Source organism: Symphalangus syndactylus, chromosome 6, assembly GCF_028878055.3.
Source record: "Symphalangus syndactylus isolate Jambi chromosome 6, NHGRI_mSymSyn1-v2.1_pri, whole genome shotgun sequence".
NCBI classification, from domain to species: Eukaryota; Metazoa; Chordata; class Mammalia; order Primates; family Hylobatidae; genus Symphalangus; species Symphalangus syndactylus.
The window spans coordinates 122809673-122825283 of record NC_072428.2 but is presented as its reverse complement, the minus strand read 5'-3'; the positions used below and the strand labels follow the sequence as shown (position 1 = coordinate 122825283).

Here is a 15611-nt window from a genome sequence, read left to right as displayed (position 1 = left end):
TCTTAAACACAAGATTTATGTACAAAATGTTATTTAGGCATTACTTTTTTGTTCAAAAAAGAGCCATGTATCTTATGCCCAGGATAAAATTAAAGTTCCGTTGTACAAAATACTAATCCTTGAAATTACTCTTTGATAGGGAAGTTAAATAAGAGTCTGTTATGTGCTGTATTCTGATGTTTCCAAATATATTTGGACAAAATAGGACACAGCTGTTACAGTGGAAAAAAAATACAATGTGGACTTATTCTTTACATTTAAATACAGCAATCATCATCTTAATGTTTTTCTATGGCAGAGACCTAATAGATTGCAAAAATCTTCAGATTTGTATTCTTATTTCTAATGCAATTTATTCTTGACTTTTGCTTTGCTGTTGCTGCTTTTTCTTGATATAGTATATTCCTCATTTCTTTTTTTAGGCTAGGCAGCTGGAAGAGAAAGACCGAGTGCTAAAGAAGCAGGATGCATTCTACAAAGAACAGCTGGCTAGACTGGAGGAGAGGGTATGACTATTTTTTGTCATTGATTCTATTACTACATCTGCTGCTTTCTTGTATATTTATTTAAAAATTAATAAATTAGAACTTCAACTGCTTTTCCTGGTTGTAAAGTGGCCAGGAAGTGAAGAAGCAAAGCAGGTAGTTAGTTCATCCTCTGTAACAATGTCATTTTTTCTTTGGTCACTTTGGAATGGTTGCGTTATTTGTTCACTGATGCATTTTACCACTTGGGACCTACCACAAATACTTTTCTTATATGTTTAGAATCTACATTGCCTCCAGGTCAGACAGTACACTGCCATTCTTACCTCCCCCAAACATTGACTAAACTTTAGTACATTCTTAAAAATGGTAGTGTTTTAAAGGATATATTTATCTTCTTTTATCTTTTCTTTTTTTGCTTTTTTCTTTTTGAGATGGACTCTCACTCTGTCGCCCATACTGGAGTGTAGTGGCGTGATCTTGGTTCACTGCAACCTCCACCTACCGGGTTCAAGCGATTCTCATGCCTTAGCCTCCTGAGTAGCTGGAATTACAGGCGTGCACCACCATGCCTGGCTAATTTTTGTATTTTTATTAGAGATAGGGTTTCACCATGTTGGCCATGCTGGTCTCAAACTCCTGGCCTCAAGTCATCTGCTTCCCTCAGCCTCCTAAAGTGCTAGGATTACAGGCATGAGCCACTGCACCTGGCAGGATCTATCTTCTTTCTGAAAACTCAGTTTCACTGCATTTGTAGTTAAGAAATGAATGTCTCCTTCAGGAGAGGTAGATAGGAGCTGAATAGTAGAAGTTAAACATGAGTTAGGAGAAGGAAAAGAGATAGGGCATCAAGTCAGCATGGGTCTAGAATTGGACAGAGATGGACAAAAGAAGGCAGTGAGTTTAAGAATAGGAGTTTGAGCACTTTATCAGTGCCCTTTCCAATAAAGTAGATTGGTTATCTAGATTACTTTCATACATAGACCATGAGGTTGCAGAGTGAGCTCTCTCTTTCTTTTGAATGAAACCCTCAAAATTTTATTTGTTGAAAATGTTATTTGATAAGAAAATAGGAAAAAATAAGAAATACACTATTAACCCTCACTCAGTACAGTTATGTATATGTTAAATGTGTTTGCTGTCTCCATATGTTACCAAACTGAGTACCTCTTGAATGTAGGGAGCATTTTCGCATTCATTTAGCAGATATTTACTTAAGCACTCTGGTTTTGTGCCAGCAGCTATGTACTAGTGAAGAAAATGAGGTAAACATCCGTCTTCATGGAGCTTAAATTCAGTTAAAACCAGAATACATATTGTATGGCAGGTTATGATAATTTTGGGAGGAATAAAATGGGAAAAGAGAGTCCCAGGGCTGGGGTTTAAGCTTGGAGTTGGGTAGAGAGGGAAGATCTCTCTGTTGAGATGACATTTGGGAAGAGGCCTATGGTAATAGGGAAGCAAGCCATTGCCAAAAGCATGAAGCAGGCGTGAACTTGGCATGTTTGGGAAGGCTGGGGGGTTTGGGAACAGATGAACCCTCTGGCTGCTGTCTTGGGCAAGAGTTGAAGCAACAGATAATTAGTAAGAAATTATGGCAGTAATTCAGAAAAGGGATGACTGGTGTGGGTCTGAGTGCCGGCAGGGGAAGTAATGAAATGTGGTTTGGTATTTTAAAGGTAGAGCTGACCAGATTTGCTGATGGCTTTGAACATGAGTGAAGAAAGAATAAACTCTAGGTTTATGGCTTTTATGACTAGAAGGTTTTTCCACAGGGGAAGATTCTTAAGATAGGGATTGGGATGTTGGTGGTAGAGGAAATCAGGAGTTTGATTATGGATATGTTAAGCTTAGGACACTTAAGGCATTGAAGTAGAGATATTGAATAGGCATAAAGTGAAATGGTTTAGAGAATGTCAGTAATTTTTCCTGTAAAGGGCTGGATAGTAAATATTTTAGGTTTTGCACACCACATTTGGTTTCTGTGCAGCTCCCCAACTCTGTCTTTGTAATGTGGAATCAGAGAAAGCCAACTGTAAACGAATAAGTGTGGCTGTGTTCTAATTGAAGGACCCTGAAGTATGAAGTTCATATGGTTTTCACACATCACAAAATTTTGCTTAAATTTTTTTCCAACCATTTAAAAATGTAAAACCAAAAACAGGTACTGGGCCTGATTTGGCTCCCTCGTTGTAGTGGGCAGAACTCTGATTTAGAGCACAAGGCTCTGATGTCAGATTCTTTGGATTCAAATTTCTGACCTGGCATTTCCCTGCTGTGTAATGTAGAGCATCTTATTTTTCCTCTCAGTTGTTTCATATATTAAGTGATGATTTAATAGTACTTACCTCACTAATTTGTTAAATGAGCTAATACTCATAAAGCACCTGTAATAGTGTGTAGCTCAGAGTAACCATTCACCCACTAATTGTTTTACTTCTATACCTAGAGCATTGTACATGGCTTAGAGTTTGTATTAATCTGTTTTCTCACTGCTATAATGAGCTGCGTGAGACTGGGTAATTTATGAAGGGAAGAAGTTTAATTGACCCACAGTTCTCCATGGCTAGGAAGGCCTCAGGAAACTTACAATTATGGCAGAAGGTGAAAGGGAAGCAGGCACCTTTTTCACATTGGCAGGAGAGAGAGAGAGCGTGCAGGGGAAACTACTTTTAAACCATCAGATCTGAGAACTCTCTCACTTGTCACAAGAACAGCCTGGGGAAACCACACCCATGATCCAGTTACCTCCCACCAGGTCCCTCCCTCAACATGTGGGTATTGCAATTCAAGATGAGATTTGGGTGTGGACACAGAGCCAAACCATATCAGAGTTAGTAAATGTTAAATGAGTGAAAGTTTTTTAGGTGATACACCTGGCACCTGCTTTTCCTCACCCAATGACAGTTTTCTTTGCCATCAGGTTTTACTGTGTTAGGTACCTTATAAACTTGCCTTTAATTATTGTCAGGTTCAAGAAAAGGCACTGAAAAATATTCTCCCATTTCTCATAGACTGACCAATTTGATTGGTTCAAGCATCTGAGAGGATTTGTTTCTGGCAGATGGAACTATCTGCCCAACAACTGCTCAACAAATAAACTGTTAGGCTTTTTGGCATCAAGTAGAACAAGTGGTAGAAGATTAGATAGACACAGTATGATAAGATCAAATTATTGTGAATATATATATATATAGGCAGAATATATGGTTTTCCTTTTTGAAGATCAGCCTGGAAAGTAGTCATCCTACAGTTGAAACTGAAATCTGAGAAGCACCAGTGAGCTTAGAATGCTAAGGTGGAATATATACACTTCTGTTACTTAATACTCAAGAACTCCACATTAAGTAATATGTGATAGAATGTTAGACAAGTAGTCAGAAGGCATGCTTTTGTCATCTGGCTATTAGGCAATTCACCTAATCCCCTGTGGTGTCTGGTTCTTTATCTGCAAAATGGGGATATACTCTGTTCCTTGCTCATCTTCATGGTGGTTGGGGGTAGATCAGATGAGTGTGTAAAAGCCCCTTGAAAGCTGGAAAGAGCTTAACAAACATCAGCTGTTGCCATGAAAGAATATCTGCTTACTTTCCATTGTGTATAAGATAATGATAATTATAGAATTAATATTATTCAACTTCCTTGTGTCTTTTGCCCATTTCTTTACAGTCCTGTTTTTGTTTGTTACTGTCATTCTCAAAGTACCCAAGTTGAATTTTGTCACTTTGGATTTCTTCCAGGAATATGTGAGAGACATTTAGGTCTCAAATGATGAAGTATTTTCTAGGCATAATGCAAAAGATTGTAAAGGGATTTTCTTTTGTATTGTGATGGCAGTGAAAATTACAATGTCTAACTATTTCTATTAGGAATTCTGCACACACTTTTATATTAGACAGTGTAAAAATGCTGAATCCATTAATTTGTATTGTGAGAAATAATGATTCTAATATTAATATAACTTGCAGAATCATCTAACTTACTAGGAAATCCAGGTTGCCTGTGGTTTAAAAGTGGACATAAGCACCTATGTTTCCTCTTTTAACTAAATGAAGTGATGAAACTATAAAGTAGATACCAGATGGTGTATCATTAATGGAGAGGGGTGTGGCTTCAACGAGTCTTTTACAGAATCATTCTGAGGGAGATTCCTGACATAACCTTACCATCTGCGCATCAACTAGATTAACTAAATACAGCAATTGTACATGTTATCACTTTTTGATGACTTGAACTATTCATTTATATTGGCTTGATGCAAATTTCTTTTGAGAGTATGAATCAAAGTGCACTAAACACGTGAAGTACATTTAGTTCTGTAATACAGCTTGATTTGCTTCTTGGATCTATTTCAATAAACTCCTTGTTAATTAGATAATTCCCGTGTGTGAATGGAACTCCCTCCACCCAGGTATTTATATTGGCCACTCCATCCAGGAGTCTGAGATAATTTTCTTCTTTCACTAACTTGTTAGGAGTAATAAGTATAATTTAACTGGACACTGATTTCACCCTTTTTAGAACAAGTTTTCAAAAGCAGCGACACTTTACTGAGAGAGAAGGTCAAAGCCATTTGAAAAGATTTTGAAGTCCTTATTTCATAGTCAAATGTTGCTAAGTTATCAATGGCATCTCTGTGAACATTAGAGATATCACATTTAGGCGTTTTGCCTAATTGAAAGATACTTAGAGAGTATTAATTCCTGATTATTGGTATAAGAGACGTAGATAGTATTAATTCCTGGTTGGTGATTTGATGAAAGGAAGTTGAGAACAGCTTTCAAAGAGAAGGTTCTTAAGTGTTTCTAAGAAGTAGTCTCCAGGTCTCTCAGAGAATTCTTTTTTTGTTGTTGTTTTCCCAACTTTAATTTTTTTCCCAACTTTATTTTTGTCTGTTGTATAATTGGCAAATATGTCCATAATAGTTTATACCTCTTTAAGATAGCCACATTTTGTTTATAATACTTGTGATTAGTTATGTGTGTTTATCTTGTACACTCCTGAGGACACAGAGCTCATTTTCTTATTTCTGTATTTTCTATTTTTTTTGTTTTTGAGGTTCCATAACTTTCATATTTCTGTATTTTCTACAAATAGCACAGTGAATGAATCCTAGATTTTCTAAGCTTATACTATGAAGTTATGTTTATGCAATTAGTGTATAGTTTTAAAATACACACAAATGTTTAATATCTTTTTCACTAACCATTTAAATTCAAAATTTAATTCTATCCTGGGAAAAAGTCAAGTTTAACTTTGAATATTTTGTTACTGTTTATAGCATCCTCATTAACATAGCTGATGATAACATTTATTGAGCATTTACATTATGATTGGCACTTTGCATGGATTGTCTCATTTTATACTCACCAACAACCCTGTGTGGCTGTGCACCCTATTGTTTAGATGAAGGCTTAAAGTAATTCACCTAAGAACATACAGCCAAAATATGATAGATCTGGATTTGAGCCAGGTTCCGTGCTTAAGCATGTAGCTGCTGTCTAGTACTAACTTGAAGATGTTCATTCTGTATGTAAATCCTGCTGATTGTAGTGTTAGTTCTTTGGGTGGTAAGTTAGCTCTTTCCAGCTTCTAATACAACTTTTTGCGTCCTGACGTTATGATTTGATTAATGCTACTTCATAACCTAAAAGTGTTAAGCATTCAAAAACACATAATTTTCTCCCCAGAATTTGGCATTTCCTGGGAAAATGTGACCAAAAAAGAATGAATAAGGTCTTATTACCTAGCAATTCAGCATGATACCTGAGTTATTTTAATATCTAGTTGTGCTTCTTTCACATTGAAATAAGAAATTTATAGTCATTAAAGCAGTTTAAAAATTTCTTCTTGAGGTCTTCATTCACTTGCTCATACTTTGATAATACTGCTTTCCATCTTTTTATCTCTTTCTGTCTTCTGGAAAGAAAGCAAACCTTTTTTTTTTTTTTTTTTTTACTTTTGACAAAGTGTTTTGATAGATATTTCATTAGAGTCTGGATCATTGCATGTTCTTCAGGAAAACATGTATTTTTCAGGAGTCTGTTGGTCCTGTGGGAGGGAAACAAGGGGAAGGACCGTGGTTATCGTGTCATAGAGGGCAGAAGCCACAGTCTCCCAGGGGTCTTCCAGGATGAAGGGCCTTGTCTCCCCAGGACATGTTGAAGACTTGAGCTCTTTGATAATGTGTTTTGCGTGTACAGCTTCTCAATTATGAATTTGAATTGATTTGCTCTATGGAATCCACTTTGCTCTTGGCTTTCCTAAGAATGATGGGGTTTGGCTCAGCATGAAGCCCTCTTGGCTTGAGGAGCTGAGGGAAATCAGAAAATTTAGTTAGGTATAATACAATGTTGAGTAACCCAGTGATGTGGCATGCATTTGTTCTTTGAGAACTCCTCCCTACACCTCCCTCCACTGCATTTACAATTTATTTGCATTCTTAAATATGAAGATATGTTTGTAAGATGGGCCACTTAAAATATTGTTCTATGTGCTGTATGTAAAAAATGGAAGACTTATTTTATTAGGCTAGTTTTCCATGGCATATAATCAAATAGATGCCTCCTTGTCTATAAACATATTACCTATTATTCATCATATGCTTACCATATTGAAGATCTGCTAAGTGTATGCCATTCTTCACAATTCTTTCCCATGTCAGGATCTTTGCCTTTGTTGTTCCCTGGGATGCTCTTTCCCACCTCTGAATAGCTGTCTCTGACTCTCTTACAAGTTTTAGGCTTTCCTAGTGACTATCAGAAACTAGACTTCTGAACCCTGTCTCTAACTGTCATATCAACCTATTTATTTGTTTGAAAGCACTCTTCCAGATCTATAATTAGTTTACTCATTATTTGTTAACTTGTTCATGACTGCCTTCCCAGTCATCCAGTAGAAGTTCCACGAAGGCAGAAACTTTGTCGTAGACACCCCTGAATCCCTCATCTGGTGAATCATAAATGCCAGTGTGGCATGGATTGCTTTCAGTTTTCAGACACCTCTGGATTTCAGCAGCAATTTGCATACAGACTGCAGGAAATCTCACAGAATTAAGAGGGGGAGAGAATTAGATAAGCTGGGCAAAAGATAATACAAAGAGAATGGTGAAAAATAAATTGCCACTAAGAAGAAAAGTATATTACTAGTTTGTCACCTGTGGAGAGAATTGCTAATTAAATTCTAAGGTCGTGCTTACATCAAATGAGCAATTTTTAAAATTCTCACTTATGGCAGATGACATGTCTTTTATTGCATCATAAAGTGTTGGGCTCATCTGTATGATTAATTGGCTTTTGATTGCGTGACTTCTTCTTTCTCAATTAGTACCTTTGCTTCTGTGCTCCTCTGTGTGAAGCTTGGCGAAAAAATAATGCCAACAATGATAATAATGAGAAATGACAACAGAACAGGTTATTGTCAGCCCAGAGTGCTTCTTATGGGAAGAAATTATGTATTTTTACTACCAGGCGAAGTCTGTCATTGTAAAATATTTCAGTGACTGAAGCTGGATCAGCCTTTTCAAGGGATTAATACAGGATGGATTCACAATTAGACTACTGACATCTGAGATACTAAAATATAAATGGTCCTTTTTTGGAGATGGGGAGATAACTTAAACTTGGTTTATGGGATTAAGAAACCGTTTGATGTTTCCCCCCATGACGTGCTTTCTAAACAGTTGCCAATGATTTCAGGTGATGTGGTTAACTCATTTTGGCCCTGCAATGTGATAGAGTAAATTTAACATGATAGTTAAAAATGTAACTTCCTGGTAGATGTGCCTACGTGGGTTATACTAGTTTGCACTTGTCAACCTAGAGAGATAGACTATTCCTTTGACACTGGGAAATTTTGTACTGGTTTCCTCATTCATGTGGAGATCAGGGCAGATTCCCTGTGGTTTCTATAGTTACTGAGAGCTACACAAACAGAGATGAGGTTCTATAGTCCATAGGTTTGGATGTTGAAGTTAATAGAAGCCTATACCACTTTTAATTGTAATGTCACAAGCAACAGAGGTTTTATTAAAGTGGCTTGGATTGTGTACATTGAGTTACTCTCAATTTTTTATCATCAGCAAGTAGTGATAGTAAATGCACTTAGATGTTAATTGTTCTGTAGAAAAATTAATAAGGCCTAGTATCAACATATCTTTTGTTAACATAATTGACACATTTATAACTTAAGTGCAAAGATGGAACCATTTTACACTCTTTACCTGTTTTCCTAAAGGAAGTTTATTATTGCAGATATTCCAAAAGTAGCAAGCAAGATTTTTTTTTTTCCCTAGTTTGTGCTTTGGGGAAAAAAATCAATACAGTATAGTAGATATGGGGGTCTTATCCTTAATTTATTATTCAACAAATCCTCAAAATGCATTGGCTTTTCTGTTAACCTCTCTGAAATTTCGAATGGGAAATGTGGTTTAGGTAACCTTGAGCTGTTTTCAAATCTGGCTTTAGGGATATGAGACTTACTTTTTTTCTAGGGTGAGCTGTTAAAAGTGCATCCAGGTAAAATGATCCCTTTAACTGGAGTCAGTTTTTCTATGTCTAACTTTAGAGGAAAGATTTGCAAATCATGGGATCAGCACTTAATTTGGGACTCTATTTACCATGTAGGCTGTCAAGAAGTATTAACCTTAAGGTAAGATGAGAACATGGAGTACAAAGCTGTGAGTTGATGGCACACAGTACAGCAGTATTAAATAGCATTATCCATCCTGCTTGCTACAGTAAATAGGATTTCACTATTATGATGTGTCAGGGCTTTCAGTGAAATCAAATTTACAAGACACTAAACTGCCATCCTCTCTGCTGAGCAGCTTTATTCTGGGATCTTGCTTTCATATTAATCCTGTTGGTAGGAAATACTTGTACCAATTGTGCATGGAAATTATAATTTAATGATCTCTTCCTTTTCTTTATTCAGAGCTTAGAATGGACTACTGTGCTTTGCAGTGATAGCCCCAGGGCTCTGAGAAAGAGATAATATACAGTTCAGCTTTAAAGCCCAGTATTGCTTTTTTGTGAGTGCTTGTAATGATTGTAAGTGCTGAGATTCCAACAATATGGGTTGCATACTTTCTCAACTCTTCACATTTCCTTTACCTTTTGAAAGGCTACACAATAAAATAATTAGATTCTGTTTACCCTGATGGTTTTAAAAAATGATATGCCACTTGAATGTGTGAAGACAAGGTAAGAAATAAAGCATTGTAAAATCGAGGGAAAATTAATTCCAGTTTTAAAGATTCTGTACATTTTGGGAAGGCTCAGCAGGCTGTTTTATTTGAAAAACAATTATTTACTCACTTTACTTTCTTTGAGCTCCTTTCTTGCTATTGATAGGAATATTACAGCCAGGAAATCATTATGTTTCCTGCGTATGAGATTGAAATTGGCTAAATCCTTTGAATTTTCTTCACATCCAATTTCAAAGTTAGTGATTGTTTTGCTTCTTGACATCTTGTTTATTTATAAATTTCAAATGTACTTCATTTAGGCAGACCAGCCAATGTGTATTTTCCTATTTTACTGACTGAAAAATTAAAGTACATGAATATTAAATTTTTTAAAGGAAATTGCAGTGCTTGTGTTAGAAAGTGCTCTTCAATCCTTATGTTCAGACCATGAGACAGCTGTGCCTCTGTAAGGGATTACGTTTCAACACATTAGCTTCAGTTAAAAAGATATATTTGGTCATTAAAACGTTTGCAAATAATATTAGCTCATAATATCATCAAATAAGAAGTGCCCACATCTGAATTTGGCATATAAAGCAGGTTTGCATGGTAAGGTCGGCATTTAATGAAGGGAACCTAAATCCAATTTGTCCGTGTAGACTAAGATAGGATTTTAACTTTGGTTATTCTTATCAAAATTTTGGGGACTAGAGGTAGTCCTTGGCATTCACCACTCATTCAAAAACACATTTGTTAATCTCCTACAGTGAGCCAGGCTCTATTCAAAGATATAATGATGAATACAAATGGCACAAAAGCCCGTTGGTATCTGGCACGGAGCTTTCAGTTGACACGGTGGCACAACGGGCCCATGGAGGCTGTGTTTGTGAAGAACACTACCTTTTTACTACCTTTGTCCCTTCAAGATCTAAAGATCATGGGATCTGGGGGGAAAGTTAGTAGGTTAGAGAGATCCATCAGGTTAAATTATCAGATGAAGACCCCAATACATTGGTTGCCTCAAGTAGTTCTTTCTGAAAATAAACATTAAATAGGTAAGTTCCTTTGAAGACCATAACTCATTCCCCTTTGATCACTGTGATAGTGCCTGGCACATAATAAGCCTTGGATAAATTTTTTAAAATTAATGTGTTTGTCCAGGAATGGGGTGGGTTCCATGGCCGAATAATTTTGAGGAATGTTAGGTTTCACGAAGCTGAACAGATTTCTTTTCTACAGGCCTTCTCAGAAGTTATGTACACTTAGAGCCTCCAGGATGAGGATGCTGCATGATGTGTTTCAGCATTATACCCAAAACATGGAATCGTTCTGAGATATATCTGTGAATTTATCCCAGTATATCATCTGAGATTTCTGTACCCTGAATAATGCTAGTACCTACATTTTTTTTAGTCCTTCTTAGCTTGCATCCTAGGATGTAAATGTAGAGTAGCCATAGAATTTCACTGACGGAATTCCTAATCTGTGGGCTTCTGAGGACCTGAAAGCACCTGGGATTGCCGCTCTTTGCTCCGTGTTCCAAAAGCATACGCCAATGAGAAGAGGCTGTCTCAGGGTCCTAAAGGTGCGGTGCTCTGGGGTGGGGTGTTCTTTCTCAGTCTGAATTATCTTCCTAATCCTCACCCTCTCCAAGAGTCTTTGAGGAAACTGTAGCCCATAGTAGGTATCTCATTTTTGTATTTAGGTGTCCATTGATTCAAGCTTGCATTATTCCAGCCTCCTCAGAATTGGGAGCAATGGGTAGTGGAGTTTCTCCTTGATCGTCCCATGTCAAGATTCAGCACCACACCTGTTAACCCAAGAGTTGTATGTACTTGCCTGAAGAACCAGGCACAAGTTTCAGTAGAATGCCACCAATGGAAAGTCTGAACCAGAATATTCTTCCCTTTTATGAAATGAAGTAGGAAGGTAATTAAATTGGATAAATTACCCCTGTGGATCTTTACAAATCTTCCCGCAAGTGTTACCAAGATATGGTGCTGAAGGAGCAAGTGGAAGAGATATCAACATTTTCTGTTCCATCAGAGCCTCAAGGTTTCTGTGACCCTCTAGAAAGAATCTATAGGACTTGCTATTATTTTGTGAGGAAGCAGTAAGGTTTACTTACATAGGGTAGAAAGTGTGCCTTTGTATCTGGAGAATAAGTTTGATGATGGTCAGTAATCACATGCTCTGTAATTTAATTTGTCTTCAGAAAACGTTTAGAACTGGAGTTCAGAGAGAATGGCACAATCACCACACTGTCCCCTTGTGACTTGTAGTGTTTGCATAAACTCTATAAAAGCAGGGACCTTGTCTGTTCCCTGCTGTGTCCCTATTACCTAGACCAGTGCTTGGCACTTAGCAGGTGCTTGGCAAATATTTGTTGAATGAATGATGAAGGCATTTTCAGCGCGTCAAAAATGTCCATGTAACCTAGAGATGCATCTTCCAGGTTGCTTAGTGGGCAGCTCATCTCAAGTTAGACCTTATTCTGCAAGTTTTCTGAGATTTAGGTAAGGGTCCTTTTGCTCTAGTCATGCTAACTTCTGCTATTAATGCAACAACATATCTTATTTATGTAAAATTAAACATCAGTATAATTACTACTCCTCAAGCAAACTTCTGAAATAAATCAAATTATTGTCTAAGTGATGTTCTTATCCATTACTTTTACGTGACTGGGGAGAAGGTGAATAATGATGATGATGATGATATCAATTTTATCCACAATCTTTAACCTAAATAGAATGCCCAACTTCATATATTATCACAAAAGCTGGTTTTAAGTGACAGAGTGCCCCTGGGTACTGTGCATTGTGTACATCCTTGTTCCAAGATTGTTGGGAAAGAAATATTAATATCAGTGTCAGTACCATCAACGTCATCATTAAAACATCCACCATCGGCACGCGCCTGTAGTCCCAGCTATTCGAGAGGCTGAGGCAGGCGAATCGCTTGAACCCGGAAGGCAGAGGTTGCAGTGAGCCAAGATCGCGCCACTGCACTCCAGCCTGGGTGACACAGCGAGACCCTGTCTCAAAAAAAAAAAAAATGTACCATGTATTGAGGGATTATTATAAGCTGGGCAGTGCTTGAAATGAGTTAACATAATACCATCTTCTATCCCTAGAACATTAGGGGAAGGTATTTCTTTGCCAGGCAACCAATTGATTTGTTGAGGCTGAAAGACACTGAGTAACTTGACCCGGGATTCCTAGCTGGTACACCCAGGCCTCTGTCTTCCTCCTCACCAATGGCCTCTCCCTTTGTGTCACCAGTGGTGGACTATTAAATTTTCACTTTCGGTCTCATGTGGTTCCACTCCCGTTTTCATCCTCCCCCTCTTTATTTTTATTTATTTATTTTTTGAGACAGCGTCTCGCTCTGTCACCCAGGCTGGGGTGCAGTGGTACGATCTCGGCTCACTGCAACCTCCACCTCCCAAGTTCAGGATTCTGCTGTCTCAGCCTCCCGAGTAGCTGGGATTACAAGCGTGCACCACCACGACTGGCTAATTTGTAGAGATGGGGTTTCACCATGTCAGCCCGGCTGGTGTCGAGCTGACCTCAAGTGATCTACCTGCCTCGGCCTCCCTAAGTGCTGAGATTACAGGCACCAGCCACCGCGTCCAGCCCTCCCCTCTTTAAAAAGATTTTTGGTGGAGATGGGCCTGACATTTTTTGTTTAGAACCACGAGAGTCAAGTAACAGATTCTCAACTAAGTTTCCCTCAGCAACATTGGTACTTGGTTTTCTTCCACAAGCTAAGCGCCCACTGTTTTATTTAATAGTGAATCTTATTTAAAGAGAAGTTAAACCAGCTTTATTAAAGGGCATGATTAGATACAGTTAATTAGTACGGCTATAGTATACAGGCTAAATTGATAGGAAAGGTGCTGAAAGTAAGGAAATTGTAAAGGATCTGTGAATTGGGTCTTACTCCTCTGAGGGGATGCAGAGGAAAGAAGCTGGCCCTATACTGTGGTGAAATATAACCAGAAATTGAAGTCACAAGCCAAGCCAAATCAGCCCAGGTAAAGGTGATGACACTTTCTGTGACGGCAACTAGTAGCTCCTAAGTAGCCTTGAACCATGGTGTCCACAGCAGCCCAGCACACTTAGCCTGCTATGTGGATTGTACCTGTGGAATCCCGGGGTACAACTTCCTGCAGGTTTAGGTTTAGTCACACGAGTTTACTGTCACTTTCCATTCTAAGACGGAGTGTGCTCCTGTTTCAACTCTCTAGTTTCAGGTCAGAGATGTTTCTCCTATCCTAGAACTATTTGAACTTCAACTTCCCCAGGCTGTGCCTCAAAATTAACTTTAGTAACTAATAAACTTCAGTACATGCACCACTCAATTACCCTCAAGCCAGCCCTACTTTTAACCTTCCTCGATGGCAGATTCATCTCCTGCCACAGCATTCCTTCCTAGGAGATCTCCATGCTTGTGTTCTCTCTGTAGATTGCTCTGCCTGTGTTGGGCATCCCCTTATTTTTACTTTTTTTTTCCCAACTTTATTTTTGTTTGTTTTGTATAATTGACAAATACATCCATAATCCTTTTATACCTCTCTTGATGATAGCCACGTTTTGTTTATAATACTTGTGATGAGTTGTAGATGATGAGGGGATGTTGAGCACCTACTGTGTGTGCAGATATTATGCATGGTAGGTACCTATGACACACAAAGTCACTGAAGCAGACACAGTTTACCTCTAACATCTCATCACTCCTCCTTGCTTGTTACCTCCTAATATTAGAATTTGTAGAACTTAATCATAATGTAGTTTCCACCTTGCCTTGATGGACGATCTGTGATGTGACGTGGGCAGCGGAAATAGAAGTGAGAACGGAGTAGCACTGACTGAGGGGTTGTCTCCTTGGGCAAGCAGTTCACATGTTGAGAAGATTTGTCTGCTTATCTGTTTATCCTCATTATCATTAAAATGAAAATGTAACTAGAACTACAATGAGCACTTCTGTAGTTCAAGAAAAATAACCCATAATAAATTGTGAACTGTCTATTCTCTAAATTGTGGAAATTTGGCAGACGTCCCTAGAACTATTTGTTAAAATTCAATAGTGTGTAATTAAAGACAGAGACTGCCATTTTGCTGTTGGGTACATTAAAAAATTATATTATGTATCATTTGGATTTGACCCTGAACTCATTTCCCAAAAGATTAATGCCAGAAAGACAAAAGTATATTTTAGTCTAAATAGAGGCTCAAGTTATGTAAAGTAACTAAATTTATGGAAATAGTTAGACTCTAGCTATTTAAGAGTAATTATGCAAAAGATAGTTTTGAATGAATATTCCTCTAGAAATGGCCAAATGGAAGCTGTGATTATGATGAAATTCTGTGCTTCAAGTCTTGCCAGACAATAAGACAAGACTGCTGATATTTTAAGCCTATATCATTAAAACTAATATTGATGCAACAACCTGGATAATATGTCAATGAAATGGAATATTTTATAGACACACAAAAGTATACTGCTCCTTGAAACTTTAGCATTCATCTAGTATAAAATTACACTTTTTTCAAGCAATGAAACAGAAACCCAGAGGCTGGAAAATTGTTTTTACGTGGTTGGGAAAGGGAGTGGTGGCAGTGTTCACCTAGTTACGATTATCTCATCAAATAAGTTCTAGGCAAGTGAGTGGGTGTTTGTATGTTTAGGTTCCTGCAATTGATTTGTGTTGGGGTGTCCCTCCCAAATATAGACAAGTGGATATGGATTTATATATTAGACCTCCTAGTTATCAGCTGTTTATTCTTAGATAAATCATGTAACCTGTTTGACCCTCAGATCCCTCATCTGTAAAGTGGCCTTCATATTGTACTTCCTTGGGAGTGTGGAGATTAAATAAAATATTATGTGTTAATTTATACATACTAAATTAGGATAAACATTAGTTATCAGCACCA

At 37.7% G+C, this 15611-nt stretch overlaps 1 protein-coding gene across 2 annotated transcripts in view; it reads left to right on the top strand.

Annotated features, from left to right (window-relative positions):
* Positions 1-15611, top strand: part of CHCHD3 (coiled-coil-helix-coiled-coil-helix domain containing 3) — a 298664-nt gene that overhangs the window by 198228 nt on the left and 84825 nt on the right. For both annotated transcript variants that reach the window (XM_055284058.2, XM_055284057.2), the window contains one exon: positions 423-506. In XM_055284058.2, coding sequence (XP_055140033.1) covers positions 423-506 — 84 coding nt within the window. The remainder of the gene's footprint in view (positions 1-422; positions 507-15611) is intronic.